Source organism: Ambystoma mexicanum, chromosome 8 (assembly GCF_040938575.1).
Source record: "Ambystoma mexicanum isolate Mex_15411 chromosome 8, UKY_AmexF1_1, whole genome shotgun sequence".
NCBI lineage: Eukaryota > Metazoa > Chordata > Amphibia > Caudata > Ambystomatidae > Ambystoma > Ambystoma mexicanum.
Genome location: NC_090929.1, coordinates 1,697,879,902 through 1,697,907,884, shown reverse-complemented (window position 1 = coordinate 1,697,907,884; position 27,983 = coordinate 1,697,879,902). Strand labels below are relative to the sequence as shown.

The 27,983-nt window shown below is 49.0% G+C and overlaps 1 protein-coding gene across 1 annotated transcript in view; it reads right to left on the bottom strand.

Moving 5' to 3' along the window:
- LOC138473468 (deleted in malignant brain tumors 1 protein-like) overlaps window positions 1–27,983 on the bottom strand; it is a 94,173-nt gene that overhangs the window by 38,236 nt on the left and 27,954 nt on the right. The window contains exons 2-3 of the mRNA XM_069612114.1: window positions 17,316–17,636; window positions 15,596–15,598 (exon numbers count right to left, since the gene is read on the bottom strand). Coding sequence (XP_069468215.1) covers window positions 15,596–15,598; window positions 17,316–17,636 — 324 coding nt within the window. The remainder of the gene's footprint in view (window positions 1–15,595; window positions 15,599–17,315; window positions 17,637–27,983) is intronic.

Here is a 27,983-nt window from a genome sequence, read left to right as displayed (position 1 = left end):
GGAGTGTAGCTATGTCATCTTATGAGGTAGCATTCCAGATATCTATGAGGTAGATGTTTACTTTCACAAATGATCCAATTTAGTCAGTTGCTGCTTTCCAGTGTGCCTTGATGTAATGTTATGAGGCTGGAGGTCTTTGTTTGAGATATTAACTTAAATAAAAAGTTAACTTTATATTACATGCATCCAGGCCTATCAATCTAACAAGAAGCACAGGTACTTATAGCTGAGGTGCATGCTATATATAAAAAGGCACAAAAGGATGCCATTATAACATGTGTTGGTGCACTTATTTTACCAAATAGCCCTTATATATTAGCAGCATGATGGTTGGTGTCCATTTGCTTATATGTACTACACATTATCACATTCGTACAATGTGTTATTAATCTATGCTGTGTTAGAAAGGCATGGTATCAAGCGAGACACAAACTCGAGGATGTTAGTTTCAAAACCTGTATTTACTATGTTTCCTGGGTTAGTGTAATGCTTACCTGGCCCTAACTCTAAAGGTATGGTTCCCTTAACTGATGTTTCTAAAGACTGTCGATGTCTGATAGTCCAAAATAAAAGTCTGTCAGTGTCTAAACCTATGCTTGCCCTCACTCTCTACAAAAATGTGATACAAAGTCTTTAAAAAAGAAGAAAACAGTGGTTCAACAAAAATATACCAAACCAAGGTTGGTTTCAGGTGGTCTTCCCAAAAGGTGTAGTTTGTTCAATGTCAAAAAAATGAGTTCAATCAAAAAGGGATGTTCTTTAGACCTTCTCCACAGAGCCCTTTTAATATTCTCAAATACTTTCAGTGTCAGATCTATGGTCTCCTCATATGGCCTCTGTGCACTGCCCTATCTCCTACTCTTCCATTAATGGTGGCACTCGCTGGGAAGTTCTCATGGCTCCCTTCGACTCCTCTGAAGTCATCATTAATGTTTACCTAAATGGCACTGGCCCTCATTACGACCCTGGCGGAAATCGAAAAACGATGGCGGAAATGCAATACCGCCATCGAATAGCGCTCGGTGCGACTATGACCCGTCACCGCAAAGTACGATGCCATTAGCGACACCGTAGTGAACGCCAACGCTAACTGCACCAAGTACGCGCGCGCGCGCCATGCCAAACCGTAAATACCACCATGGCGCAACGGTACGCGAATTCCGACCCTAGCGGACATGTACCTAACGCCATCAAGCACGGCGGAAAGTACCATTCCGCCATGGTGAGAAGTACGGCATCGCGAATCAACCGTAAACGGCCCCACTGAGTGCCTGTACACCGCTCCCTGGCCACATAGTACAACTCCCCGTAGGTGCAATGAAGTCACAATGCAACCAGTGAAATGTACAAGTCACCCATGCATGCCAACGAACAAAAGAATCTCAAGAGGGGCCAATGGGAGCTGCAGGGCACAGATGGCATGAATACAGAAGCCATTCCAATGGACATGACCTCAGTCCCCCACCAAGAAACGCACGCAAACACAGGCACCTGTGACCAGCAATATTCCGAAAATCACATCATTCCACCAGTCCACCTGGCTGACCGGCATCTGTCACACAAAACCTAATCCCCCGCCCCTGAGCATGACATCATTCAAACAGTCATATTGGCAGCCCCCATCCCTGACCTCACTGGGCTTCGTAGGCAAACGCGCCCAGCACAGTACCACGCAACTATACTCCGAAGCTGGAACCCAATGCAGATCTCCTCACAATACATCGCTCCCCAAATAGGAATATGCCACATCACTTGCAAAGAAGAACGCTACACGGCCCATATCAGAATAGAAATTTAATGCACAACAAATTCACCAAGCCCATACAGCCATTAGGCCATTAACTCCAAAACACATTTCACCATTGTGGGCTGCATCCGCAAGAAATGACCAGCTACTTCTTGTGTGACGCCCTGTTCCTTCATGGTACACAGGGCCACATTCTCGTACGAAAAGGCAACATGGAAGCGCACAGAACCGCAGGGCCGTCCCAATGGGGAGGCACTAGTCCAGCTGAAAGGCCGAAATGTTACTCCGAGCCACTAGTACTGCGTAAGGGCATGTGGCCCATTGGCGATCGTCCCATAAAATCGTAATGCTGCTCCACTGATTAACACGAAGCAGCAGGTGTCGGGAGTAAAAGCCATCTGCAGGAGTGGCATACAGATGGCAGTGGCAAAAGGGGAGGAGATACCTGTCAACCAAAAGAAAAGAAAAAGAATAGAATGGCCATCAGAACTACATCCGAACAACTCACTTCAATGATCACACTAAATCCACAGCCATATGCATGCTAGCCCACTCCAAAGGATCATCACCACCCCAAAACCACTTGCGACTCATAACTATCTATATCGAGGTGAAAACACCATCACAAACGAGTGTACCTGTGCATGCGTCTGTGAAAACAGAATCCATCAGATGGGATTGGTAACGTGCATGCACACAAGTGTCTGAAGGCGCGTCGAGACAGGGAGGGCTCAACAAGGCCAGATAGACGATGGACCCACTATGGCAGCCCTGCATCACATAGCGCAGGGGAGGCGGACAGATTCCAAGAAGCCCTGTACATGGCAAACACTGTATCAAATCATCTGTCCATGCATCCATTCATCATTCCCTCATCCCGTAATGATAACGCCTGTTTCCATACTCACATAACATGTGAGAATTCCATTGAGTCTGTGCGTTATGCAGCCTGCAAAATCCACTGTGCCCCAGCCCGTAATTCCAGTGTTGTGAAGTAACATGTATATGGGAACGTCCGGCCTCATCGTCCACTTCGCTATTGCGCATCCCAAACTATTCATATCAATCATTGCATCCTCGCCATGGCCCCTGTCCCAAGGACATTGAACAATAGAACGTTATATTTGCAGTCAGACCTGTGGGCATCTCCTCGCCGCTAGCTGATAACCGAAAGCGCCGCCCTTCGAATTCCTCATTTGCAACATCACGTCGAAAAGGCATCTGTGGCCGCTTGAAATCACAAATTAATCCATCTAGTGCGGCTGTGTGTGAAAATGGCAACTGCCTTCACTCACAAATGGGACGCCCCGCCCGTCGTTGCAACTCGGTACAGTGATGCATGAGGGTCCACCGTTACTCGAGTACTACGTTCCACTGACCCTTCACAAGTCTGTTCGCGACTGCAAAGATTGTATGTGAAACAATGGGACCATAGCCGAATGAACATATCAACCAATGTTACACGGCCATCGGGTACAAATACATGATTGTAATAGCAAGATGCCATTCCTCGAATTGCAGCGTTGTGTGCGGGACGTGCTCGGCCAAAGGGGAGAGCAGCTTGCACAGGTGGAATGAATCACCACAGGTGGAGGCCATACAGCCTGAAAACACATAAATTGCACACCCAGTCTCCTCCCACAACCACACCCACTCCGAAATGCTACCGGCAGGACTCGCGATGTTGGCCCTGGGGGACCTGATAGCACTGCAAGTACTCCAACTCCAAGAAGAAGACGAACACCAACTACAACCGGCCGCACGGAGGAGACGCAGGAGGAGGAGGAGGGCAAGGCAGGGCCAGCAAGGGCCGCCAGCACAGCCACTACCACCACGCAGGCAGCCCGCAATCCCACGCCTCCGAGCACATCCGTTCAACCTCACTGATGAGCAGATCCACACCCTCTACCGTTTGGACCGGGACACCATAGCCGCCATTGTGGACATGACACAGGCTGACCTTGTCAGCATGATAGATAGCCCAACCGCCATCCCACCCCTACTGAAGGTGGTGTCTGTACTCCACTTCCTGGCCACAGGCACCTACCAGCACACAGTCGGACAGTTGCATGGCATTTCTCAGCCACTGTTCTCACGGACACTATTGCAAGTGCTCGATGCCCTCCTGCAGCACGCAGACGACTTCATCTCTCTACCACGCTCGGAGCAGGAAATTACCAACACAAAAGTGGGATTCCATGCACTTGGCGGCATACCGGGTTGCCTTGGTGCCATCGACTGCACCCATGTGGAATTGGTCGTCCCACATGCCATGGAGGCCCAGTACCGCAACCGAAAACAATTTCATTCTCTGAATGTACAAATGGTGTGTGACTCCAACAGGATCATTACACATTGTTGTGCCCGATTCCCTGGATCAACCCATGATTCTATGGTCTTGAGGAACTCAACAATACCACGCTACATGGAGCGACACGCAGGGTACAGATCCTGGCTACTCGGTGAGTCTCATTTCATGCATGATGATGTGGGGTATGTGATGCGGCAATGACCTGGCAGGAAGGGGGGGGGGTGCGTACGTAGCAATGGCATTCCACATAATTCGTTTATCGTCCACATACAGGTGATGCCGGATATCCACTGAAGAGATGGCTCCTCACACCAGTCCGGAACCCACGGGACCAGCATGAGGAGGACTACAACCATGCCCACTCACGTACCCGTGTAGTCATAGAACAGGCATTCGGCCTACTGAAGACTCGTTTCCGGTGCCTCAGCAGGTCTGGCGGGGCACTCCTGTACCGCCATGAGAAGGTTGCAAAGATGGTGATGGCATGTGTCATGCTACACAACATGTGCGTACGTAGAAATGTGCCCATGCCCCCTGACGCAGAACTGCAAGCACCTGAAGATGGTCATGATGAGTGTGGGGATGTGGCAGCACCTCAAGGAGTCCGCGAGGCACAGGAGGGCCGTGACATTCGTCAGCATCTCATTGATGCATGCTTCTAGCACTCACGCCTGGTGGCTGATACATGGACACGGGACTCGTGGCACTGTGTGTGTCTGGTACATGCACAATATGGACTGTACGCCTATGATGGCCGAGTACACAAAGATCATTGTCCACACATCTCATTGGTTGATCGTGCATTGTTTATGGCATATGTGATATCATGTTGAACACCCTATCGACCCGCCACCCAAGTGAGCCCAACACACCCCCTCCACCCTCCTACCTCCCCCCCGAACACCAGTGTCCAAAGATGCTCATTGTCAGTGGGCAGTCGCTATTGCAAGCCCCCTCTGCGGGTATCAGGGGCACCCCTGCCTGTGGAGCGCAGGTTCCTCCCAGATCTACGTTGGGGGCTGCCCTGGACGGAACTTGCAACGGATGATGTCTCTGCCTGCTCACGTCCATGCATGTCCCTAAGGGTTTGTGAGAGCTCAGTGAGCACACGGCGCACTGCGGCAAGTTCGGCACATACGTCTTTGGACGTCGCATGCAGTTCCCCCCTCAGGCTCTTGGTGCTTCTCTCCATTTGGACTCTCAGGCTCTCGGTGCTACTCTCCATTTGTACTCTCAGGCACTCGGTGCTACTCTCCATTTGTGCCCTTAGTGTCTCTGTACTTCTCTCCATTTCTGCCCTAAGTGTCTCAGTTGATGTTTCTATGTCTGCCTTAGTGCCCCCACATTCATCGGCATGGTCCTTGAGGAGCGTGGCCAGTTGCTGCTGTTGCACGATTAACTGGTCGAGGGACTGTTGCCTCTGCTGGGCCATGGCCATTTGCGGTGGTGTCACAGAGTGGCTGTTCGCCTCATGTTGCCCTGCCACAGGGCTTGTGGGGGATGGCCAGTCGTCGTCTTGTGGGTGCCCCTGCGTGGTATCCTCATGGTGTACGGGATGGAACAGACAGGGGGATTGGGACAGGTCATGGATGGATCTGACTTCGACATCCCCGTCTTCTGTGTCGGAGCATGCTGCCATTAATGGGGTGTCACCTATGGTGCTGCTGCCACCAGAGGCAGTGCCTTCTGTGGCATCCATTGGGGGGACCTGTGGTGGTGGTGTTGTGGGCATGCTGGCTGCTGGGGTGCCTGTTGATGTTCCCTCCTCTGTGCTGCCACTTGATTTGTGCTGCTGCCGTGTCTTGATGCGTGCAGCTGAGGTGGAGGGTCTTTGGCCGTTGGTCTTGGCCCTCTTTGCAGGTGTGCTGGTAGGGGTGTCCTGAAGCTCGTCGTTTGGATCGGACCCTGTGGTGGAGTAAAGGAGGGCGAGCGTTATTAATGGGTCTGTGGGAATTGGAATGGCAATGTATCACATGCATTGGGGTGGTACCTGAGGGTGATTTGGGTCGGGACCTTGGAGGTGCTTTCATTTGTGTGTGGAGTGAGGGTGCAGTTGTTTGGCAGCCTGCAGTTAGGGTGTGCCTGCTGCACGTGTAGTGGGTGTGTTTGGGGTTTTTAATTATTTATGTATTTATTGTGAGTTTTAAAGTGCGCTATCAGGACAATGTGTGTGGACGTTCTCCTGGCCATGTGTTGCTGTTGCGCTATGTGGACACATGTGATTCACATGATTGGACATTGTGGATTTGGCATGGTTTTATTTGGGCCACCTACCGGATTCTCCGGATGTCTGCACTCCTTTCTCCATCCCTCCGACTCCCTCTATGCTCTCCATTCCAATGGTGGAGGCACAGATTTCTTCCCAGGGGGTCAACTTGATGGGTGATTCCGATCCTCCCCCGGTGGCTGTGGCAATGTTGCGGTTGGCAGAAAGTATGCTACGGACGCGTATCCGCAGGTCGTCCCATCGCTTTCTGCATTGCTGTGGGTTGCGGGGTGCGGTCCCCACCGCACTTACCCGCTGTGCCACCAGGGCCCATATGGCCTTCTTGTTCGCAAGTGCCGTCCTGGTCCTTTGCGTGTAGAAGACGGCGGCGGCATTCTCCTGGAGGGTCTCTGTAAGCACGGTGAGTTCCTCACGGGAGAAGTGGACCTGCCGCTTGTGGTCGCACGCTTTCTTCGCTACTTTTCCCATTTTTCTTGGTTTCACTAGGGTGGATGACGGGTTGGGATGTGTCTCAGGGTAGTGTTTTTAGTGGTTGTGTGGATTTTGTGGTTTTATAGGTGTACGGCGTGTTGTTTCCCGTTCCGGGCCCATGTTTTTACTTCCGTTTCCGTATATTTACGGTCACCGTACTTTCCGGTTGGCGCTCACTGCTGTGTCCGCTAAGATGGGTGGCGGTATTGCACCTAGGGCGCCGTACGGCGGCGGTGTGGGCCGTTTTGGGGTCATTTCCGCCATCGCGGACTTTGCACTTCCGCCATGCCGTGGTGCTCGTGCCCGATGGGTCGGAATGGGCCGCACTTTGCTCCATCGTGCAATGGCGGAAACGCTATTTACGCTGTGGCGGTCCGGTCAGTCACTTTCCGCCAGGGTCGTAATGAGGGCCACTGTCATGGTCCAACTCCCTCAGGCCAATCTCCTCCTCGTTGATAGGCGCTTCCCTCGCCTCATCAATTTCCTCTCATCTCCTGCTGTCCCCTCCTCTCCCCCTTTGGCTACCTTGCCCTCTCTCTCCTCCTCCTCCTCTGCCCCTCCTAGGGCTCTTTCTTGTCCGCAGGGCATACCTCTGATCTGTACCCCTCCCTGGAAGGTCTTTAAGGTTGGCAACCTTCTTCATATTGCCACTCTCAACTCTGGCTCTGCTGTCAAACACTCCTCTGACATCTGTCACCTCCTTGAAGAACTAGACCTTGATGTCCTTGGTCTTACTGAGACATGGTTCACAGCCAGCTCTGTCACGAGCTTTGACACTCTGTTCCCTGATGGCTACAAGATCCTCTCAGCACCCAGATCCTCCCGGTCCTGTGGGGGAGGGGGTAGCCCTGATCTTTCCTGAGTGGATTCCTGCCTCTATCATTCCCACTCAGACCTACTCCTCTTTTAAATTCCTTGTCTGTAGGCTTTCTCTCTCGCCTACCCATTCTCTTACTGTGGTTACCATCTACCGGCCTCCTGGTCAAATCACCTAATTTCTCTCTGAGTGGGCAGACCTCCCCTCCTCCCTCCTGGCCTCTACCACTCAACTCCTCCTCCTTAGTGACCTCAATATACATTTAGACTCTCCTTGCTCCTCCTCTGTACTCTTCAGTGACCTCTGCGACTCCCTCTCCCTGTCCATCCTCCCCCATGGCCCAACTCACTCTGCAGGGCACACACTCGATGACTTGATCTCTTCTGACCTCCCCCTCTCCATCCCTCTGACCACTCCTCTCTCCTGGAGTGATCACTCCCTCCTCTCCTCTCTAACTCTCTTCCCCCCAAGCCAAGCCTACCCCAACACTGCCACCTACCTTCTCAGACATCCGGCCCATGAAGCGTGTGTCTGTTGAGGCTTTTGCTGCCACTTTCTCACCCCCCCTCCACCTTTGGCTGTCTCACATCCTGACACAGCCCTGTCTCTGCTCTACTCTTCAATTTCTGATTCGCTTGATGCTCTTGCCCCTGTCATGAGGATCCGTTTGAAGTCCAAAGCCAAGTGCAATTCCTGATATGACTCTGACCTAGCTACACTTAAACTTAAGTGTAGGGCGGCTGAGAGGAAATGGAGGACTTCTTGTTCATCCGCTGACAAACTAGCATGTCGCCTGCTACAAAGGCAATACCAACTCTCTGTCCTCACGAAGAAGAGAGTCCACATTCAAGCTTGTGTCGCTGAAGCATCTAACAACTCGGCCGAACTCTTTAAAATCTGCAAGGAGCTGGCCAACCCTGCTGCAGTCTCTACTCCTCCTGTTGCCTCCAAGGCTCTTTGCAATGCCCTTGCCTCTCACTTCATTTAAAAATCCCAGGACATCCTTTCCACCTTCTCCACCCACACCCTTCCTCTCCCCTCTCCATCTGTGCTTGCTGACCCTCCTTTAGCCACCCCCCACCATCCTTCTCGTCCTTTCCTCTTTTCTCCCCTGACAAGGTTGCTAGACAAGTCCGATCTATGAAAGCATCGTCAAAAAAGGTTCATCCCTGTTCCTCTAAAACCATCAAGGACCACATTGACACCCTCGCTCCGGCCCTTGCTGATTTTTGCAACCTTCTTTTTTACCTCAGAATCCTTCCCCTCTCCTCTGAAGCAATCCTTTGTGCATCCTCTTCTCAAGAAACCCACAGCTGATCCTTCTTGTCCAGCTAACTATCGCCCAATTTACATTACTCCATTTCTGGGCAAACTCCTGGAAAAGTTGGACATCTCTCAGCTTAACGTTCATTCCAATTCTGTTGGCTGTCTCCATGACCACCAGTCTGGCTTCAGAGCTGCCAGAAGCACGGAAACGGCTCTCCTGAACATCCGTGAAGATCTGCTCTCCAACCTTGCCTCTGACCTCATCCTTTTCGATCTCTCTTCTGCCTTCGACGTGGTCAACCATACCATCCTGCTCAACCTTCTCTGTGAAAACCTGGGTATCACTGATCAGGCTCTGGCCTGGCTGACCTCTTTCCTCTCAGATCGACCCTCCCAGGTCCAACTTGGGTCCTTCCTTTCATCTATCTTCCTCTCTACCTGTGGTGTTCCCCAGGGGTCTAACCCCTCGCCGTGGCTTTTCAACCAATACCTGGCAACTCTCGCCCACTGCATTGCCACTTTCTGCTCAAATATCCAGTGCTACGCTGACGACACTCAACTCATTTTCAGGCTGCCCTCGGCCACCTTCTCTCCCTCTCTGATTGCCTAACTGCCATTCAAGATTGGTGTGCCGCGAATGATCTTTGTCTGAATGCCAGCAAGAAGGAGATCCTCCTCATCGGCACACCTTCACCATCCTTTCCCCTCACTCTCTGGCCAGCGTCCCTTTACCCTCCTCCTATCCCACCTGTGAGGCTAAGAACCTCGTGGTCATCTTTGACTCCACCCTTTCCTTCTCAGCCCACATCTCTCAGGTCTCTAAAAAGTCAAATTTCCTACTGCACCTCCTCAGAGGTACTCTGCCTTTCCTCTCCTTCCCCCAGAAGGTCATGGTATCCCAAGCTCTGGTTCTCTCTAGCTTGGACTATTGTAATAGCCTCTTTCTAAATCTACCTGCCTCTACTCTCCACCCATTCAACTAATCCAGAACAGGACAGCGAGACTTGTCCTTGGCCTCAAGCCCTGGGATTGTATCTCTCCAGCTCTGAAATCTCTCCATTGGCTCCCAGTGGATGCAAGGATTCAATTCAAAACCCTCTGCATTGTCCACAGGGCTGCTTGCTGGGGCCTGGGTCCAAAATACCTTCAGCTATCCCTCTGCAAATACCTCCCCACTCGAGCTCTTCGCTCCTCTACCTCCAACTCCCTCAGGGTCAGTCGTTTTTCAAAGAAACAAGTTGGGGGTAGATCTCTGTCTTCAGCTGGGGCCTCCCTCTGGAACAGCCTCCCTGCCACTCTAAAACTTGAGGAGAACCATCTCCGGTTCCGGAAGCACCTCAAGACCTTCCTCTTTTCTTCTGCCTTCGCGCTCCCTCTCCCCTGCTGATCTGTTCTCTCTTGGCACCGTGCACCTGGCCACCCACTGTCCTCTGGGCCCAGGTACCTGCTCACCCTGCCACCCTTCCGCACTGCCTCCGGGCCACCCCTTGCACTGGGGTCTGTATCTGTACCCATACAGCTCCCCCTTTTTCTTCCTGCACTTATCAGACCTACCATGTCTGCTGCCTTAAACCTAGCACTTGCAAATTGCTGGCTGCACTACCACTGTTTGTTGCCTTTATTATTTATTTATCTGTTTCTCCTCTGCTTCGCACTTTCCACTTCTCCCCCCTTCCATGCACTTCCCCCTCCCCCTCTCCCATGTGTTAGGGAGAATTCTCTGTTTAGGCTGAATTTCCTAACCTAGTGAGTCCCCCAGCAGCTTTGCTGGATTTTTGGGGTTTAATTTTTTCTCCTGCCAAGAGTGAGACTCTTTTACCCTCACTCTTGGACATGATTTGAGTGTGTTTCTTTGAATCTAGATGTGCTTAATGGGCTATGGGGTCTTTTACCCCATAGGGCTACATGTGTTTTTGTGATGTGTGTTACACAGCACCCACAGTGCAGTAACACAGGGGTGTCATAGTGACCCCCCAGTATAGACTCCATACCCTGGGACTGACTACTGTCTCGCAGGGCATGTAAAGTCACCATTGACTTTACTAGTCTTAAATTCTGAACAGAACCAGTACAAACCATCATATTGTGGACGTACTGGCTGGGGCAATTCAATTGCCCCAGGGTCTGTTAGTCGAGGGGGCACGTCTCCGTCCCCCCTGATCGAGTTTTGGCTGGTGGCAGTGGATACTACTTTTTATATTCAACCGCAAATATTTTCCTATGGGATTTCCCATTGTTTTAGGCTACTATCTTTATTTATTATTTACGGTAGCCTCGAAATAACGCCGGTTTATTTAATTAATATTAATTCTCCGGTTGGTATTTTTTGTCAAAACTTGATTCTAAAATGGCGTTTGTGTTCTCTTCTGTGACTCCAACCCAAGTCGAGCCCTTTGTTCCACTTTTTGGCGGGCTTCTCCACAGAAGCCCTCCAAAGTGGTGCCACTCTGTCTGGGGTACTTAGGAGGGGTGGAGGGGAATTTAGGCACCCTGGACTGAGTTGCCTAGGCAACTCAAGTCGCACTCCGCCCTGATTGACCCAAGTGGTGAGCCGGCCGGCTCACCACTTAGCATGTTTGAGTGACAGCTAGGCTGAGTGAATGGGGGTTTGCTGCATAAAAGCAGGGCTTTGGGGACTGGAACTTCAGAAGTCGCCACAGGACCTAAGAATCCGACGAGGGAGAAGCTGAGCCGACCTGCCACGACACCACCACCGGTGGAGCACTGCTGGACTGCCTCACCACTTTTCCCAACGACAGAGGAGATCTCCCGCTGGAGAGTCTTCTTCCTTTGACTGGTGGGGATAACCAGTTTCACCGTCTTTTCGCTTTCCCGACGTATCTCGTGGCCGCCTTGCCCGTGCCAAGCACCCCAGCAACCGGGATACCACGTTTTACCACGACCGCGAGACAAAGGTACCACCTTTAACCGGAAAACTCCGCGGCTGGTTTCTGCCCTGGTAGTGCAAGGACCTTCATCTTTCCTCCAAGTCGAGATCTTCTCTTCCGCTGGACGATGACTCAACTTGCACCCACTACCAGGAACAACTGCTACCGCTGGAGGATCCTTCCCACTTAAGGTACCGTGTCCCGCCTGGCTTCCCTTGCTACCGACTGTACGGGGTAGATTTAGCCCCCGGCTTTCGAACCTGGGTTAGCCTGGGACACCTTGGCTAAACTTTTCTAAATCTCTCCAAAGCTTTTCTGAAATCTCTGCAAGACTTTCTCAGCCTAGTGTAACTGTGTGATCTTGGGCGCATTTGTGCTCTGCTCTCTGGTCAGTGTTTGCTTGTATTATTGTATCTGAGTGCCTGTTGAGTATACTTTGCATACTGCCTAACTCTCTTGAGGGAAGTCTGACTGCTCAGCCACAGCTACCAGGTAAATCTGGGTGGTACAGACTGCTACCAAGTGGGTTTACTGCCAACGTCTGTAGTCTTAAACCTTTTGCAGTGGTCCCTAAGGGAACTGCACAGGTTTCTGCCTAACACCATGCACTTGCGTGTTCTCAATGTCACTGGGCCTAGTAAGATCGCTGTTTTGTTCTCCCCTGTTCCCCTCCCTTGCCTTGTCGTGCTCTGAAACCCTTGTGTACGAGCGCGATAGAAATAAAATATCAATAGCTTTGGCTCCTTGGGGTTCCCTTCTTCAATCTTTAACTTGTTCAAGTTCCAAACACCACAAAAGACATACCTAGGTCCATTTGGAGCTTCTCTGGGTTCCCGTCCCCAAGCTTCAATCCGTTCAACAATACAAAAAAACAAGTATCCAACTTGGCTAGGCCTCTCAGGGTTCCCTTCCCCAATCCCAGGCGCCTTTCAATTTCGAATACAAATTCAGCTTTGTCAGGATGCACTTTGCTTTTCCTTCCATATCATGACATCATAGGTATTCCACTGTGTTAGGCCTCTCTGGGTTCTACTCCCCAAGCTTATGCCCCTTTTGGTTTCAAACACAGGTTCATTTTGTCAGGATGTACCTTTCCTTTCAGTTACAGTTCTTGCACACACCCTTCTCTTGTGGGGGTACAATCAGAGACTTTCAAAACCGCCTGGTTCTTTGCTCCTCCTAGGCATGACCACTCTGATCTGTAACAACTCTCTTTATCCCTTGCTCCTCCTTTTAAACCTTTCATCTTCACGTACCCCCTGTACCCTTTCTTGTTCTTCTTCGCTTCTTCCTCGGCACACTTGCACCTTCCCTTTGCTGTTCCATTTTTCCACTGTGCACTCTTGCCCCTTCCTTTGCTTTCTTATCGGGCCTCTTGCGCAACGTACATACTTTCTTTTCCCTTAACGTGCACCCTTGCACTTGTCAGTTTCTTTCTCGTGCTTCCTGCACACTTAACAGACTGTCCTCTCTTTACAGTGCACACTTTGCACTCTTTAAAAGTCTTTATTCCACTTTTCGTTCTTTGCACGGTTCAAATGTCTTTCTTTCACTTTACTTTTCTTCCGTGCCTCCAGGGCAACTTCCTTCTTTCTATTTCTCATATTCTGATTATCTCTTATACTTTCCTGTCCTTAGTACACTTTATTTCTCTTTCCACTCTGTGACGCTTTAAAACTGTGTCTTTCTCCTGTTTCGCTTCAGTCAAACGCACACTCCCGAGTTTCTCTCTCTTACTCACCAGGCAGCGTCGCCTTGACAAGCGTTCCCTCTGGATACACAGGGTTGAGGTCAGGGTCTCACCACCTGACCCTCAGACACCCTTGGGACATGCACACATCCCTAGGGAACGAGCACTCCACTGAACGCAGCCAGCAGGATCCAGGGTGCCTTACTCCAGATCCTTGGAGGCAGAGCTCCGAAGCCATGCTGCAGCCCCTCACAAAACCCGGCCAGCGTTTCGGTACACTGTGCTCCTCCAGGTTTCCATTCCTGCTGCTCTCTGTTCCTTGGCTTCTCGGGTCCGGACAGCATCCCCAGCTTGCTCTACTCCTTGTGAAAAACCACACCGTAAAGTGAGTCAGGTTTGAGTGGTCATTATTAAATGCCTGATCCTGCCTGACTTTATTAGTGGGACAACTTGTATTCTTTCTATACTATGTTCCCCTTACTTTCCCCGTGTTGTTTCTATGGGTATCTTTACTGCTCTTAGTTGCCTCTACCTTGTCTCTGTATTTGATGCAAATGGGGAGGGGGAGATGGGATGAGATTGAAAATACCCCATGAAGGCTGAGGGAGAGTGGGTTGCGGTAATATTGGGACTGGGGGAATACCATGTCTCGCCCTTGGGCATCCTCCTCCCAATCCCTCGTGACCCTCCACTTAGGTGATCCTCGCTCGCTTGTCCACCCCAAGGGTCAGGATCCAACAGTGATGGCGCTTCCCTGGCCACCTGAATGGAAGATTCTGAGGGAGTAGGTGGGTGCATACCATTAGGTTTCTCGTGGCTGCCTGAAGAAACTGTTTAGCTCGCTAAAAGCTAATCAGCTAAAAGAAAAATTGGAATGTTTAAATAAAATAATGTAAAACACAAGAGAACAATTGTGATGCCTTAATTCCTAGATGAACTTGGTAATGACGTGTTGTTTCATTGCAGTAGCAGTTGGAGGAAACAGCTGTGGGTCCAACACTTGTGATGCAGACAAATGATTGTTGTATGTGTGTCTCTGCTTGTGTCTATGTGTTTGTATTACAAAGTAATATGAACCTTTTAAAATTTTAGGAGTGAAGTCCTCTAAGACATGAAGCATATCAGAAGATGTAACATGATGTGCCTGTTAGATTGTTTTACTCCATATGGATAGCATGGGTAGAACCTGGGATACGATAGAAAATGTGAATGTTTGCTGAAGTTTGATAAAGGTTCCTGGCTACCTGGTTAGGCGCCACAGGAGATCACGCGATCCATGAAGCTGGGAAAGTGTAGAACAACTCACAATTGCTTCTTACTGATCATACACCGGGTTCCAGGCTGGATGATTTCAGATTAATGTACATCTAGAATACCACTGGCTGACAGCCTAGAATGGTGAACTGTGGGGTAGTCCTCTTAGCAACCAGCACAGTAGAGAGAATGAATAGGAGTTAGCAAAAATAACCTTATAAGGTAGACATTTTTCACCTCACTGTCCCCAACATCAACTGTTTGATGGCCGCCGGCCGGAAAGAGATCCTGGGACCGCACTGACCTGCATCGTTGAGAGCTCCCCTTCGACCGCGCAGAGCGACAGCATTCGCTCCCATCCGTTGCTCCCGCTTGCTGCCTGGGCCTACACAATCAAATGTTCGGCACTGGGTCTGACTTTGTCAACCTGCCAAGAACCAAATCCAGATCCTGTTTACCACAAACTGCCTCCTCGGTCCACTTTGGCACTAGAGACTGGTTAGGTCACAATCCCAGCAGTTTTCCGCAACAACATATCCTTTTCTTGACTAGTAACCTACCTACCACCCCCGGTACCACGCTCAGATTGCTACTTTTCTCAGTCTGTCGCATCTTCTCTGTTCTTCCTTCAGGGTGGGTTTTTGTACAATATTCTTTACTCTTTCTACTGCAGATGGTGTGCTTAATTAGTCTATATATATTCATAGAACCTTGATTGGACGTTCCCTTTATTTTGGAATGTGTTACTGTGTTGTTGGGATCACTACTGGTTCACCTTCACACCCCTTTTAAGAGTATAGCCTTCCCTCAGCCCACGTTACCACCGAAGGCGAAAGAGGAATATCGCTTAACTGTGAGGGCTGAGTGGACCATTTTATCCCCACTCGCCCTTTTACTCCTGCCGAGCAGAATCCAATTTGTCACACCCTGCTTTGCGTTAGTTGTCATCTTGGCATTGATACCCAACCACCTCATCCTTCCTTCCTTCAGTTTCCCGTTTGGTACTGTGCCTTCCACCAGTTCTGCAGTCCTTCTTCCGCCGTTCTTCGACTGCTAATGTCTCGCTGCTTACCTTACTTTTCAGGACTTTCCATATCGATGGCTACTCAGACTCCCAATCTTCAGGCTTCTATTCCTCAATCCTGGGTTCTTCTACATGAAAGATCTACCTACCATTGTTACAATAGAGGGTTATCCCTTCTGGGTTTTCCCATCTTTGGGAGTAAACGGGCTGGCAGACTATCTCCTGACACAGTGGGTTCTTCAGAGAAGCGGCCAAAATTTACTCGAAACTGTCTGCAGCCGTTACCAGTAAGACCAGTACTTGACATAGGCTTATGATGTGCCACCCTTGACTGACCAACAGGGTGGTGTAACTGGCACGCTCATGAGGCCGCCTATTGATTCGGATGATGGAATAGGTGACCAGACTTGCTGGAAGCTGAATGTATCACAATTTAGGATTGGAAAGAACCATGTAAGAGGGGGGCATTATGAAACACCTCCCGATAATCGCAAGAAAGGATAAAATATCCATGTCTATGTTGTAGGTGAGGAAAGAGATTGCCACTAGCAACTGCTTTGTGTTCATATGTCTGTGTTAGAATGAGTCTTCTTTATGCATCCTGTTGTTGTCGGTCTACCTTTTCCAGTGCGGAGGTGGATAGAACCTGATCTTTGCGTGCATGTGAAGGGTAGTGGCTCTTACTCGGTGCATTGACGTGGGTGTAACAGGCACAGAAAGGGGCCCCAGCACCTAGAGGGGTCAGACGACAAGAGGGGTCATTCTGCTTGTTTCAGAGACCCTGCAGTGGGCTAGGCCAGCCAACCCTTGTTGGATGGAAGAGACAAGGTCAGTGAGTACAGTGCTCTAACTGTCAGCCCTTGGGTGCCCCATGCCGTGTGCTGTGACGTCCTCCCTTGTAGAAAAGTTATAAAGTGTTTTAACAGGAGATGTGCTTAGTGGGAAATTAGTGAAAATGTCCCACACTACCATTATTTGAGTGTCAGATGATCACTGGGGGAAGCAGTAACGACATTGCTGGATTCGTCAGAGCAAATTTTGGGATATTCAAAAATGAACATCTTGAACTTGGGCCATCTAATTTTCTTGAAATTGAAATATTAAAAAATGTGTCCTGTTTCTTTTGGGACTAAGGAAAAACCAATACGAAAACCCCTGCCTGAAATTGCCATGAAACTTGAAATTTAACATAGTGACCGGATCCGTTTCTCGTCAAGTTTTGTGATGTTTGATCAGCGAAATCAAAGGTTACTGAGAAAAACGTTTTCTGAATGTCAGCGCTATATGTCTTGGACTATAGCGTAGCTACCGTGACACTTTCAGATACACATTAAGAGAGAGAAGGAGAGGAATCTGTACATACCTATCTTCTAATACATGGGAGTCTGGCCTCTCTAGAAAAGCCTGCAGTGTATTTTAAATTATGAGCCAGTTGTGATGTCCTTCATGAAAACATGCATCCATCATCAGCCCAACAAATACCTGCTGATTAATTCACCCCAAAGTCTTCCTCGCGTGTACTTCTCTCAAAGCTTCAAATCTTTCCGTTTTCTTTACTCTTTGAAGATGCTTCGGAAATACATTATTTTGTACAATAGGAGAAATCAAAATGTGATGTACCTGAACAGACAACCCCAGCATCATTACTATGGAGACAGTTGTTGACATTCCACCCTCGGTTGGGGCAGTCCCACAGGTGCACCTCTTGTCCTTTGCAGAGAACATCATCCAGAAGAATGCTTCCAGTGCCCTGACCAAAGAAGGCCCCACCACGAGAAGCCACAGCAGTTCCACATCCCATCTGTCTGCACACAACCTGCGAATTCACCAAAGTCCAGAAATTATCACAGACCGTCCCCCAGGCTCCTCCATAGTAAACCTCAATGCGCCCGGTACAAAACTGCCCGCTGCCAGCAAGGCGCAAAGCCAGGGTTTGGGTGTCTGGAGGGGGTAAGGAGACAAAAATAACATGTTTTTGTTATCAATTGCAAAAGATCATGCAAAACTCTTGAATCAATAGGAAACATGCATATTTATTCTCTCATTATGTCAGCATTTAGTGCAAGAGTTGCTTTAAGGAAGTTAGTTAGGAACACAAAGGAGTACGTGTGGCATTAGCCACTCTTAGACCAGCAAAAGTAGGTGTTCCAAAGGATGTGTCTAAGAGTTGCCAAGACTGTGTATAGAAAACACAAACATTCCTTAAGGTGCAGCTTGACTTTTGTTCACGAAAGTTAAAAGGTACATTAGAAAAGTCAGGGAATGTACTTAATTTTAACCCAGACGTTCTAGCTATAAGTGACGCATGAGGGGCATCAAAGTGAAGATGTAAATGTGTGAGGTAAGTAGAGTAGGGGCAATTACTTACTGGTCATTTTCCTTCTACAGATTATCTGCCAACAGCTTCCTCATCTGACGCTATGGATGGTGCGGATGCTACGGATGGCCCAGATGCTACGGATGGTACGACGATGTGGATGCTGCAGACGGTGCGGATGCTGCGGCAGATGGTACAAGCTGTATCTCCTATATATGCTATGTACCTGTATCACCGTGTTATCTTTATCACATGTTTACCCTATCCATCCTGTCGCTTTATATATGTATGTCACTATGTACGCCCCTCTGTCCTGTTCTCGTACGTGGTCGCAGGTGCTTTACTGATAACCACCATATCACACTACTACGCTTACTCTCCCCTATACACCATCACTCAACTAGAATACAGCTAAACCATGGTAAATTCGGGCTAGCTGTTCTCATACTAACATGACCCCACGAACACCTCATCATCCTAATGAAACACAGCTAGTTGAGCACATTCTGGCTAGCTTAGGCGTCTCCTCAGGTGAAACGCAGCCAGAACTCAGTCTGGGTGTCCACCCTCCAGACTGAACACATCCAAGTGATTTCCTCAGCACCACACCTACCGCTATGAAGCAGCTATCATGCAACAACCAACCCAGCTGCACACATATCCGGTGCGCCCTCACACCATACAACACTCTCTCTCTGACTTGAACTGCGGTTCCGGAGGGCGTTCAACCTACCAGCGCTTTGAGGTCATACCAGTGATATATAAGGCGCTATATAAATGCCAAGTAACATAACATAACATAGCACCTGGATAGATATCCACCAGCGTCAGCTGTTCTCGGAAAAACAGAGGGCATAGTGCAACTTGACTCATTCACGTTGGCTCTCATGCTCCTCGACTCCAGACGTGATGTCGGCTTTCATACTTAAAGGACACGCTATGCCCCCTACCTCATTGTCTCACCTTTTTCCTCCGTGCTCAGAAGCCAAGGGAATCGATTCCCTTGTTAAGAAAACACATATACAAAATGGGACCACTTTTTTAAGTGTGGAACTATAACCAAGAATAACAAATGTACCTTATCCTGGCTCAATTTGTGCACCCGGACACTTTCCCTTTTTATTTTTAAACTCATCTTAGAACTCACCCACAAGACAACTTTCAGAAGTGGGGAAGGCTTGGAGAGTGATGAGGAATCTGTGGGAGGCCAATGAACATTACTGGTAAGAGATTTTCCCTTCAATGCATTGCACCCTCGCACAGATTCCTCATCAGGATAGACTCCCACAGCAGTAGATGAGGAGGAGGCGGGCTGAAAGCTTTGCAAAACAGCCCTGCCAATGCGGGTATCTCTGGCCCTAGACAGATATAAGCTGCAGTGCTTTGTGAAAGTCAGAAGGGATGCCCACATGGCAGCCTTCAGATGTCCTTCAATGGCACCCCTCTTTTCAGAGCAGAGGAATCAGCCACCCTCCTTGTGGAGTGGGCCTACAGACTCCTATGGTACTCCCTGCCCACCTTTTTGTAACACTAAGCTGTGCACAGCATGATGTAGCGAGATAAAGTCTGTTTGATCACTGTAGGCCCTTAGACAACCACACCTGCATCTTACTTACACATTCGGCCGATGTAATTGCCACTAGAGACATTTTCTTCAATATGAGAGACCTGATCGACACATAGTGAAAAGGATCAAAGGGACCTGCCATCAAGTGGAGAGAGAGTGCTTGATAAAGATCCCAGGTTAGGACTAAAAACTGAACTGGGGTTAACACATTCACAAACCCTTAAGGAATTGGGAACCATGGGCCCTGAAAAAAAGAACCCTGGACCAGTAGACTCTTAAAAAGAGAAATAGAAGCCAGGCTACCCCAGATACCCTTTCCCTGTGCCCAGCTGTAGCCCCTGCATGTCCAGGGACACCAGAAACTCCCAGACCACCCAGAAGGGGCACGATATCGGGTCATGTGCCTCTCTCCCTACACAATGACACAACCTTTCTCCATCTGCACGCATAGATGGGGCCCGTAGAAGGTCTGTGCGTAGACAGCAACACCTCCAATACATCATGCCTCAAGTCCCAGCCATCTTATCTTAGTCTCTCAAGAAGGATCAGGCGAGCCAAAACTTCCTGAAATTCCTGAGAACCAATGAGATGACTGGAATTGGGTTTAATGCATAGTGAAGTCAAAGGCCCCACCCGACTGAAAAGGCATCCCCCAGAGCTCCCCTTTGGGGAAATTTTCTCAATTAGAACAGTTAGCACTAGTTACCCAGAACGGTTCCCCTGCCATTTCATTCCCCTGGCTGCACCATCATGACAGAACGTTGTCCACTGTCCTTGAAACCCTGAGAACATCCAATAGTTCACTGGAAAACCGTGACCATTGACCAGAGAGTAGCTTCTTTAGGGAACACATCTGATGCCTGCACTCTGGCATCAGAAGAATGCAGGTGGCCATGGGGTAAAGGAGGAAGCTGTGGCTGATAGATTGTGCGTGTTCTGGAACAGTGTGACCATTTCACCAATGCTGGAGCCTCTTTCTACGTTGGGGAAAACCTTTGCCCCATGCATATCCAGGTCTCCCCCGATGAATCGGAGCCTCTGTGTAGGTGTTGTGTGCGATTTCTGGAACATCATGGAGAAGCCAGAACTGTGAAGCATCAAACAAGTGTCCTCGAAGGCACCTCGATATCTGCTCCAGGAAGCAGCACCAGATGAGCCAGTCGTCAAGATACAGGACGACACCAGATACAAGATGACATAGACTCTGTCCCTCCTGGGATGGGCCGCCACCGCTGCCATCAGCTCGGTGAACACCCTGGGTGCAGAGGTCAATCCAAAGGGAAGCACTTTGAACTGGAAATGCTTCTTGCCGATTTCGAACCTCAGGAATTCCCTGTGCCTCTGGTGCATTAGCACATGGAAGTAGGCATTTTATAGGTCCCACAACACCAACCAGTCCTGGCATTGCAGATCCTGGAGAATTTCACACAACGTTACCATCTTGTACTGTCCTGCCAGGAGAACTTGTTCAAGCCCCTGAGATCCGGAATGGGACAAAGTCCACACCCCTTCTTGGATAGCAGTAAGTTAAAAACTACCAATCCATTCCTCTCTCTTGAGCTAGGACCTCCTCCACTGCTCCCTTTGCCAACAATGAGGTGAAATCTTTCCCTCAGCTCTGGCTCTGGGTCTGAGGAGACCTGTCTGGAGTTCTGCAGAGGAATGGAAGACAGTAACCTTGGTCGACCAACTGAATCACTCGAGCTTCGAAGGTGATCTCCACCCACCTGTTTTAATGCTCAGAGTCTCTTCACTCAATCAGCAAAGTGTGGGGGGGAGAGACCTCAAAGAGGTTTCGAGGCATGGGCCGGCGCAGGCACTGAAGTCACCCGACTTCTTGCTGCTGGGGCTGCAAAGGCATCATGAAGTAAGACACAGACAACATATTCACTTTTCTAAAACAGAGCATTTTATTTCTCAAATGTCAGGATGGAGTAAGGCCTCACCTGTCCGATGCGGAGGTGGGGTTTCCCTACCTAAAGAAACTAAGGGTAGTCTGTATCATAAAGTTCAACTCAAAAGTCTGTCTGTGTCCAAAACCTAGATTTGCCCTCACAAAATCTATACAATGTGTAGGGATGTCAGCAACCAGAGAAAGAGTGTTCAAAGTAAAGTTCTGAGCTTCTTCTAGCTCCTTATTTTCAGCTTCTACTTCCTCAGCTTCAAAACGGTTAAAAAAAAAAGGGTCTTGGAGCTCCCTTCCCCAAGATTAACACAGTTCGAAATAACTTGGTGTTCCCTTCCGCAATGTTGAACACAGTTCCAAATAACCTTGGGGTTCCCTTCCCCAAGTTCAACACATTTCTAAATAACCTCAGGGATCCCTTCCCCAAGTTCAACACAGTTCCAAATAACCTTGGGGATCCCTTCCCCGAGTACAACACATTTCCAAACCATCTTGGTTTTTTTTTTCTTCCCCAAGTATAACACAGTTCACAGTTAATTCACCATTGTCAGATTTCTGCATGAATGGCCATCCTTCAGACTTTCCAACCATTCACTTGGCTTACCTTCTCTTTAGTCACTTTCAGACTGATGAGGCAAAATAACTTAAATCTGATTATTTTCCTTGGCTCACTCCAAGTAGGGTTTCCTCGCTCTAGGACCAGTTGTTGGACCACACGGTCCACCCATCACAGGTCACGCAACCGATAAACCTTGCCACCTTATAATGTTCACTAATTCTCATTGAACTAATTTGTCACCATATGTTTCCTCTTTGCACTTGTGACATTAGTACATCTGTACTCCTGTTTCTTCTTGACAGTCTCTTGACTCTGCAAATGTGTGCCTATCATACAATTCCCTTTGTGATGTTTATTACTTGTCACCACCTTGCTTTCACACTAACCAATAGTGCTTCTCATTTGCCTTTCATGTGCATCACCAACTCTCATTACTGGTTTTCACTTGGCTTTGCGGTTTCACATTGTTCAAAAATGCTGCTTCCTTATTTTCATTCATCACTTCCTCTCCACTTGTGCCACATTTTCATATATTGTGCATAGCTTTTCTTTAGTTCGAAATTCCATATTTGTTGAGCACTTGCCAACTTTCTCGGTGCTCAATGTTCATCTTGTCTCCAGATGCATTCACTATATGCAGTCATTTGTTCTGAAACTTCCTTGGCACATATTAAGCCCCCAGAGCGCTCCGGTATGAGTGCTGTCTCCCTGTCACTCACCGGTATACAGAGGTTCCTCCAGGTGCTTGCGCAATACTCTTCTGCTTTCGCTCGCTCCCCTCGCTCACATCGGGAGCACCGACGAGCCACGCTCACTGCTTCTGGAAGTTCTTCTTCTGCAACGTAGTGGAGATTTCTGTGTCCCCCAGCTCTAGCTGGGGACACACCGCTCGGAGCTCTGCGGGGCTCTTGACTCTCTCGCGGCTCTCTCCAGCCTCAGGGTCCTTCCCGCTCTCCTGCAGCCACCAGCGCCCTTTTCACTGGCTCCTCCACTCTAGCCTGCTTCACGGCACCATGGCTTCCCACGCTCTTCCTGCATGTGGGTCACTCCTTTTCATATGCACCTGTAGCCTCTTAAGTCCTTTGCCTGACTACAATTACCTCTATCACTAGGACATGCCTGGCCTTTAGAATGGTATTCTACAGTCCTCTTCCAAGTACTAAAGTGGTGTTCACAGGTGGAAGTGTGCATTACTCCTAGTCACTTCTTCTCGTCCCAACCTTAAAGGGACCTGAATGGGACACGGTTGGAGTGTGTGACAGTGGGGAACAGTGTTAATTAAAGGTGTTGGGCACATTAGTTACCAATAGCGCTGACGATGTCAAGGCTGAAGCCATACCAGTCGCATGCTTGGTGAACAGATCAAGCATTTGCTGCTCTCATTTTCCCCACTCTCTTGACATGGCCCCATGGACATGTATGACTTACCCCCCTCGGTTGACAAGCTGCTGTCTTCTAGTCTGTGCCTACGGTTCTTTTTCTTGTGGGAAAAAGGAGAGGAGTGATGTGACTCATACAGTATACCAACTTTTTATGGTGGCTACCCTCGCTCTCGCACTTCTTTCCCAGGGTCGGCCCATCAGTGTTGGCCCCCAAAGACTTAGCAGTCAGCGCTGCTGGCGACTTCGATGGGGGCCCACCTTATACCAACTTCACTGAGCATTATTCCCTTGAGGCGTTCGGCTTCCTGGACTGACACGAGGCACGTTGCTCCATGTCATGGTCCACCTCCAGACACCACACACAGATGTTGTGTGGGCCGGTAATGAACATCTTGGAGCTGCAGTCTCTTCTGTGTTAAAAACCTGACAGTTTGGGGCCCGACATAGTGGCATTCTAAAAATATTTTGAGATAATGTTCCGACAAATCATGCTGAACCTGCAGGAAATAGGAACTGAGGCTGGGGCGCATAGTGAGTACCATAAGTACGGACACCAAAGTCATGTCCGGAGTCATGGAGCATGAGAGCGGAGGTGCATGAGAGCTGAGGATGATGTTGTCGAGCTGCACTACACCACCTGTTGAAATTTCAGAACTAATTTTAAATAATTACTCTGCAGATTAGGGTTGGCTGTCAGGAAATATGTGGGTTTTTATGAGCTTGAATTCACCCTTTAATGCCAGCCCTATAGGTGGGTAGTTCCAGAGAGGTTCCTGAGTTTCCTGGTAAGCATATTTCATGTGGGATGGCAGAGTTGGCAGCTAGAGCCAACTCACAGAGCGGAAGGATTGACTGTCTTGGGTAATACGAAGCAACAGGTATTGTTTTATATTTACCACAGCAGTGTAACTCTGCTTTATAGTCTGGAGCAATTGACACTTTGCTAGTACTTAAAAGCGCTAATGTTATGCTTATTTCTACATTTTGAGGCCTGGATTACGTATTTTAACCCATTTACATCACATATATTCTTTCTAAAAAACATATTTTTCTCTTACATGACATTTGAAAACCAAGCGTTCTCTTCATGTGTCTTTGTTAAGATTGTTACCAATTGTTCTCTGGTGTGTGGAGGAACACTGCACCTTGGTGCAGGAGGATCACGTGGGTGAGGAGTGGGAGTGGGACACTGGATGGCGAGACGCGTTATCCCTCCCCCTTTGCCCCATCCTACCAGGTACGATATGTGAGAACCTTACCCACCCCTTTCCCTTCTCCAAAACGTTCACATGGACAGCCCACTCTGGGAGAAAACAGACTCACACCCGAGCAATGTACCTGACATGTCCCGCTACTATGGTCAGGTGAAGTCAGGCAATAACTGACAATCACTCACACCTAACTTCCATTAAACTTCCTGTCATGGGTATCAGGCAGGTAGTTGGGGCAAGCTGGGTGGAGGCTTGGCAGGCCTGGCATAGGCACACAAAGAGCCCATACAAATCCCTCCTTTCATTCCTTTCTAGTTTTTGTAGTAACTTCCTGGTTACCACTTCCTGTTGCCAAACAGGAAGTGTATGATAACTCATGAGCTCTCTAGTGTTTGGGTGTGGCTGGCTATATAAGCCACACCCAAGATTCTTCCAGTGCTTCGTGTTGCTTACTGTGAGCTGTATCAGCAACACACTTGCCGTGCTCTGGATCAGCCAGCATCCGCTTACCTGCTCCGGATCATCCTGTTTCTGCTTACCTGCTCCGGATCATCCTGCTTCTGCTTACCTGCTCCGGATCATCCTGCTTCTGCCTACCTGCTCCGGATCATCCTACTTCTGCTTACCCACTCTGGATCACTCAGCTTCAGCTAACCTGGTTCTTACTCCACGCCGCAGCTATCTCCAGTCAAGAGGGGACTTCTACACCGGCACCTGTAAGAACAAAGAAGAACAGCCTTAACACGCGCACATCAGTAACGCTGCGCATACTCACCAAATCTGCCCGCGACGCTGGAATCCAGGTTAGTTGCACGAGCGCACAAACCTCTGTAAGAAAGAAGAGACATTATTCATTGCGCTCGCTCCAATAACGCGGACACTTATTTCACTGCGCTGTCTCTCTCTACGCGGTGCATACTTACCAAAAGCCTACGTGAACACTTACCTAACCACCAAGTCTCCAGTAGCGCTGAACCCGGCCTCGAGGCGCTAATACCACATAATTTCTCCTGCAAGGGAAAGGGAGAGACATTACCAGGCGCGCTCGAATTGAAGGCACTGTGCAAACCTACCAGCAGCTAGCTTCTACACGCAGCGCTACTCCCCCACATAAATACCGACAAACAAAGACAATACGGACAATTTTGGACACTCAACGTTCTCCGCGCAACTTTCACTTGTGGTAAGGAGCGCTAATACCACATAATTTCTCCTGCAAGGGAAAGGGAGAGACATTACCAGGCGCGCTCGAATTGAAGGCGCTGTGCAAACCTACCAGCAGCTAGCTTCTACACGCAGCGCTACTCACCCACAAAAATACCGGCAAACAAAGACAATACGGACAATTTTGGACAGTCAACATTCTCGGCGCAACGTTCACTTGTGAGAAGGACTTTCTAGCCAGTGAAGAAACTGGCGCCTTGAACTCTCGGCCTTGCTGTGAAGGCATAAAACAGCGTTTGGCATCTGAACTCAGCCTACAGACATTGGCACCAATCACATGAGTGAATCGCGCCCCTGCAAATGCAGGATGGAGTGCACACCCTACTAAAGATCAAGGTAAGCCCATAGGGGGACATCACAGCACACAGTAAAAAGAAGGGAAGGGCCCAGAGGAATTGGGTGAATTCAGGTCTGAGTGTACACCTGGTATTTGACAGGTATTGCTCCGGGTGAAACAGGGGAAGTGAAGACTCAGGGTCAAGTGAGGCTCGTCCATCGCTCCTGCAGAGACACAGGTGAGTGTGACACTTCCCCACACGGATAAAAGGTGGAGCACGAGAGAACACTCTGAGCTAGGCAAAGCACACGAAGGAACAGCAGTTTCGAGCCGGCAACTGAACGAGGGGAGAAAGATGGAAAACCAAGAGTGGTTCGTATAGAGGGAAATACCCTTGACCTTTTGGGAAAGAGTCTGTTACTTTCAAGAAACCTTCGAGTCTGGAAGTATAAGGCCAGGAAACCAGACTGAATAATACGGCATTGTGTGTTGGAGATACCGAAGGCCCTCACGCGTAACCGACCAAGGCGGGGAGGAGCAGCAGACACCGGCTTCATATCAAGAGATTCCGAGCCTGAACGAGGGAGATCCATGGTCCAAGCCCGAAAGAGGGAGACCAAGAGTAAACATTGTGGTAAAAAGGGGTTCAAGTCTGAAGGAGGGAGACCCATAATAAACACTGAAAGCGAGAACTTGTGCATGTGAAGATCCTGATAGGAATTAAACTTTGATACCTGTTTGTTACGACATGCCCTCTGCAGTAAGAGACTGGTGAAGGAAAAAAGACTTTGGCAGAAAGGCCCTGATATTTATGCTTTGAACTGTAACCTTGTGGCAGAGAAGCCAAAGTGTGTACGAAGCTTAAATGTACTGCCTTGCCCTGTGCTGAAAACACGGGGAAGGGAAGCCAACTGCTCAACTGTTCTGACATATTATTTCTTGAACACTTTTTCCTTTTTGCATACATTATTGTCCCACACCCTTTTGTATTCAGAAGTATGGATTGGCAATAGGTTTATAAGTATAGGCCCTTTTATTTTGACAGAGACTATCCTTTTATTTAGGGTAGATAGGCTTTCAACCAACCCATTGAAGTTCAATAAACACCCTTGAAATATGATCACTTGTGTCTGCCTTCACCGTTTGATATGACTTCCTTGTATGTGGTGTCAAAAGTGGGATATGACTCAATTGAGAAGAATTAGTAGAAAAATCCATAGGCTTTGACATTTGTAGTAGCAGTGACACTACTATCCCTTCAGGGAAAAGACGGATGGTTCTCACAGACTTTGGGCTATTAGCACCTTGGTCCATGCCGGTAAAATACCGGCACCGCCTTGGTGGAAAGGGGAATTACCGCCCTATTCCAAGGTTGGTGGGGCGGTAATTCCCCCTTCCGCCATTGCCCTTCCCCATTCCCATTTTTGCCCCATAGGGCTCTATGGGAATGGGGAAGGCGGTAATTACGGTACCGCAAATTGCGGTACCGTAATTAGCTCCCTGGTCCCTTTGCGGGTTGGTTTTTAACGCCTGCAAAAAGCAGGCGATAAATTCCCCAACCCGCAAAGGGACCTCGTAGTAAGGCGGTAAGGGTTTACCGGTACCGGTATTTTAAATCCTTACCGCCATCCGTGTAATGAGGCCCTTAGTCCTAATACCTGATGAAGGTTGTTATATAAGACTGGCCCCAAAATCTGGCCTAGCCTAGAAGTTTGGTCCGGATGTCCTAGCAGGTGTTAATAGATCCCGACTTCTGGGAGACGTAAAGGTTCTCTTACAGAATGATGGCAAAACTCGATTTGAAATACATCATGGGGACAAAATTGCACAGGGAATTCTTGAGAA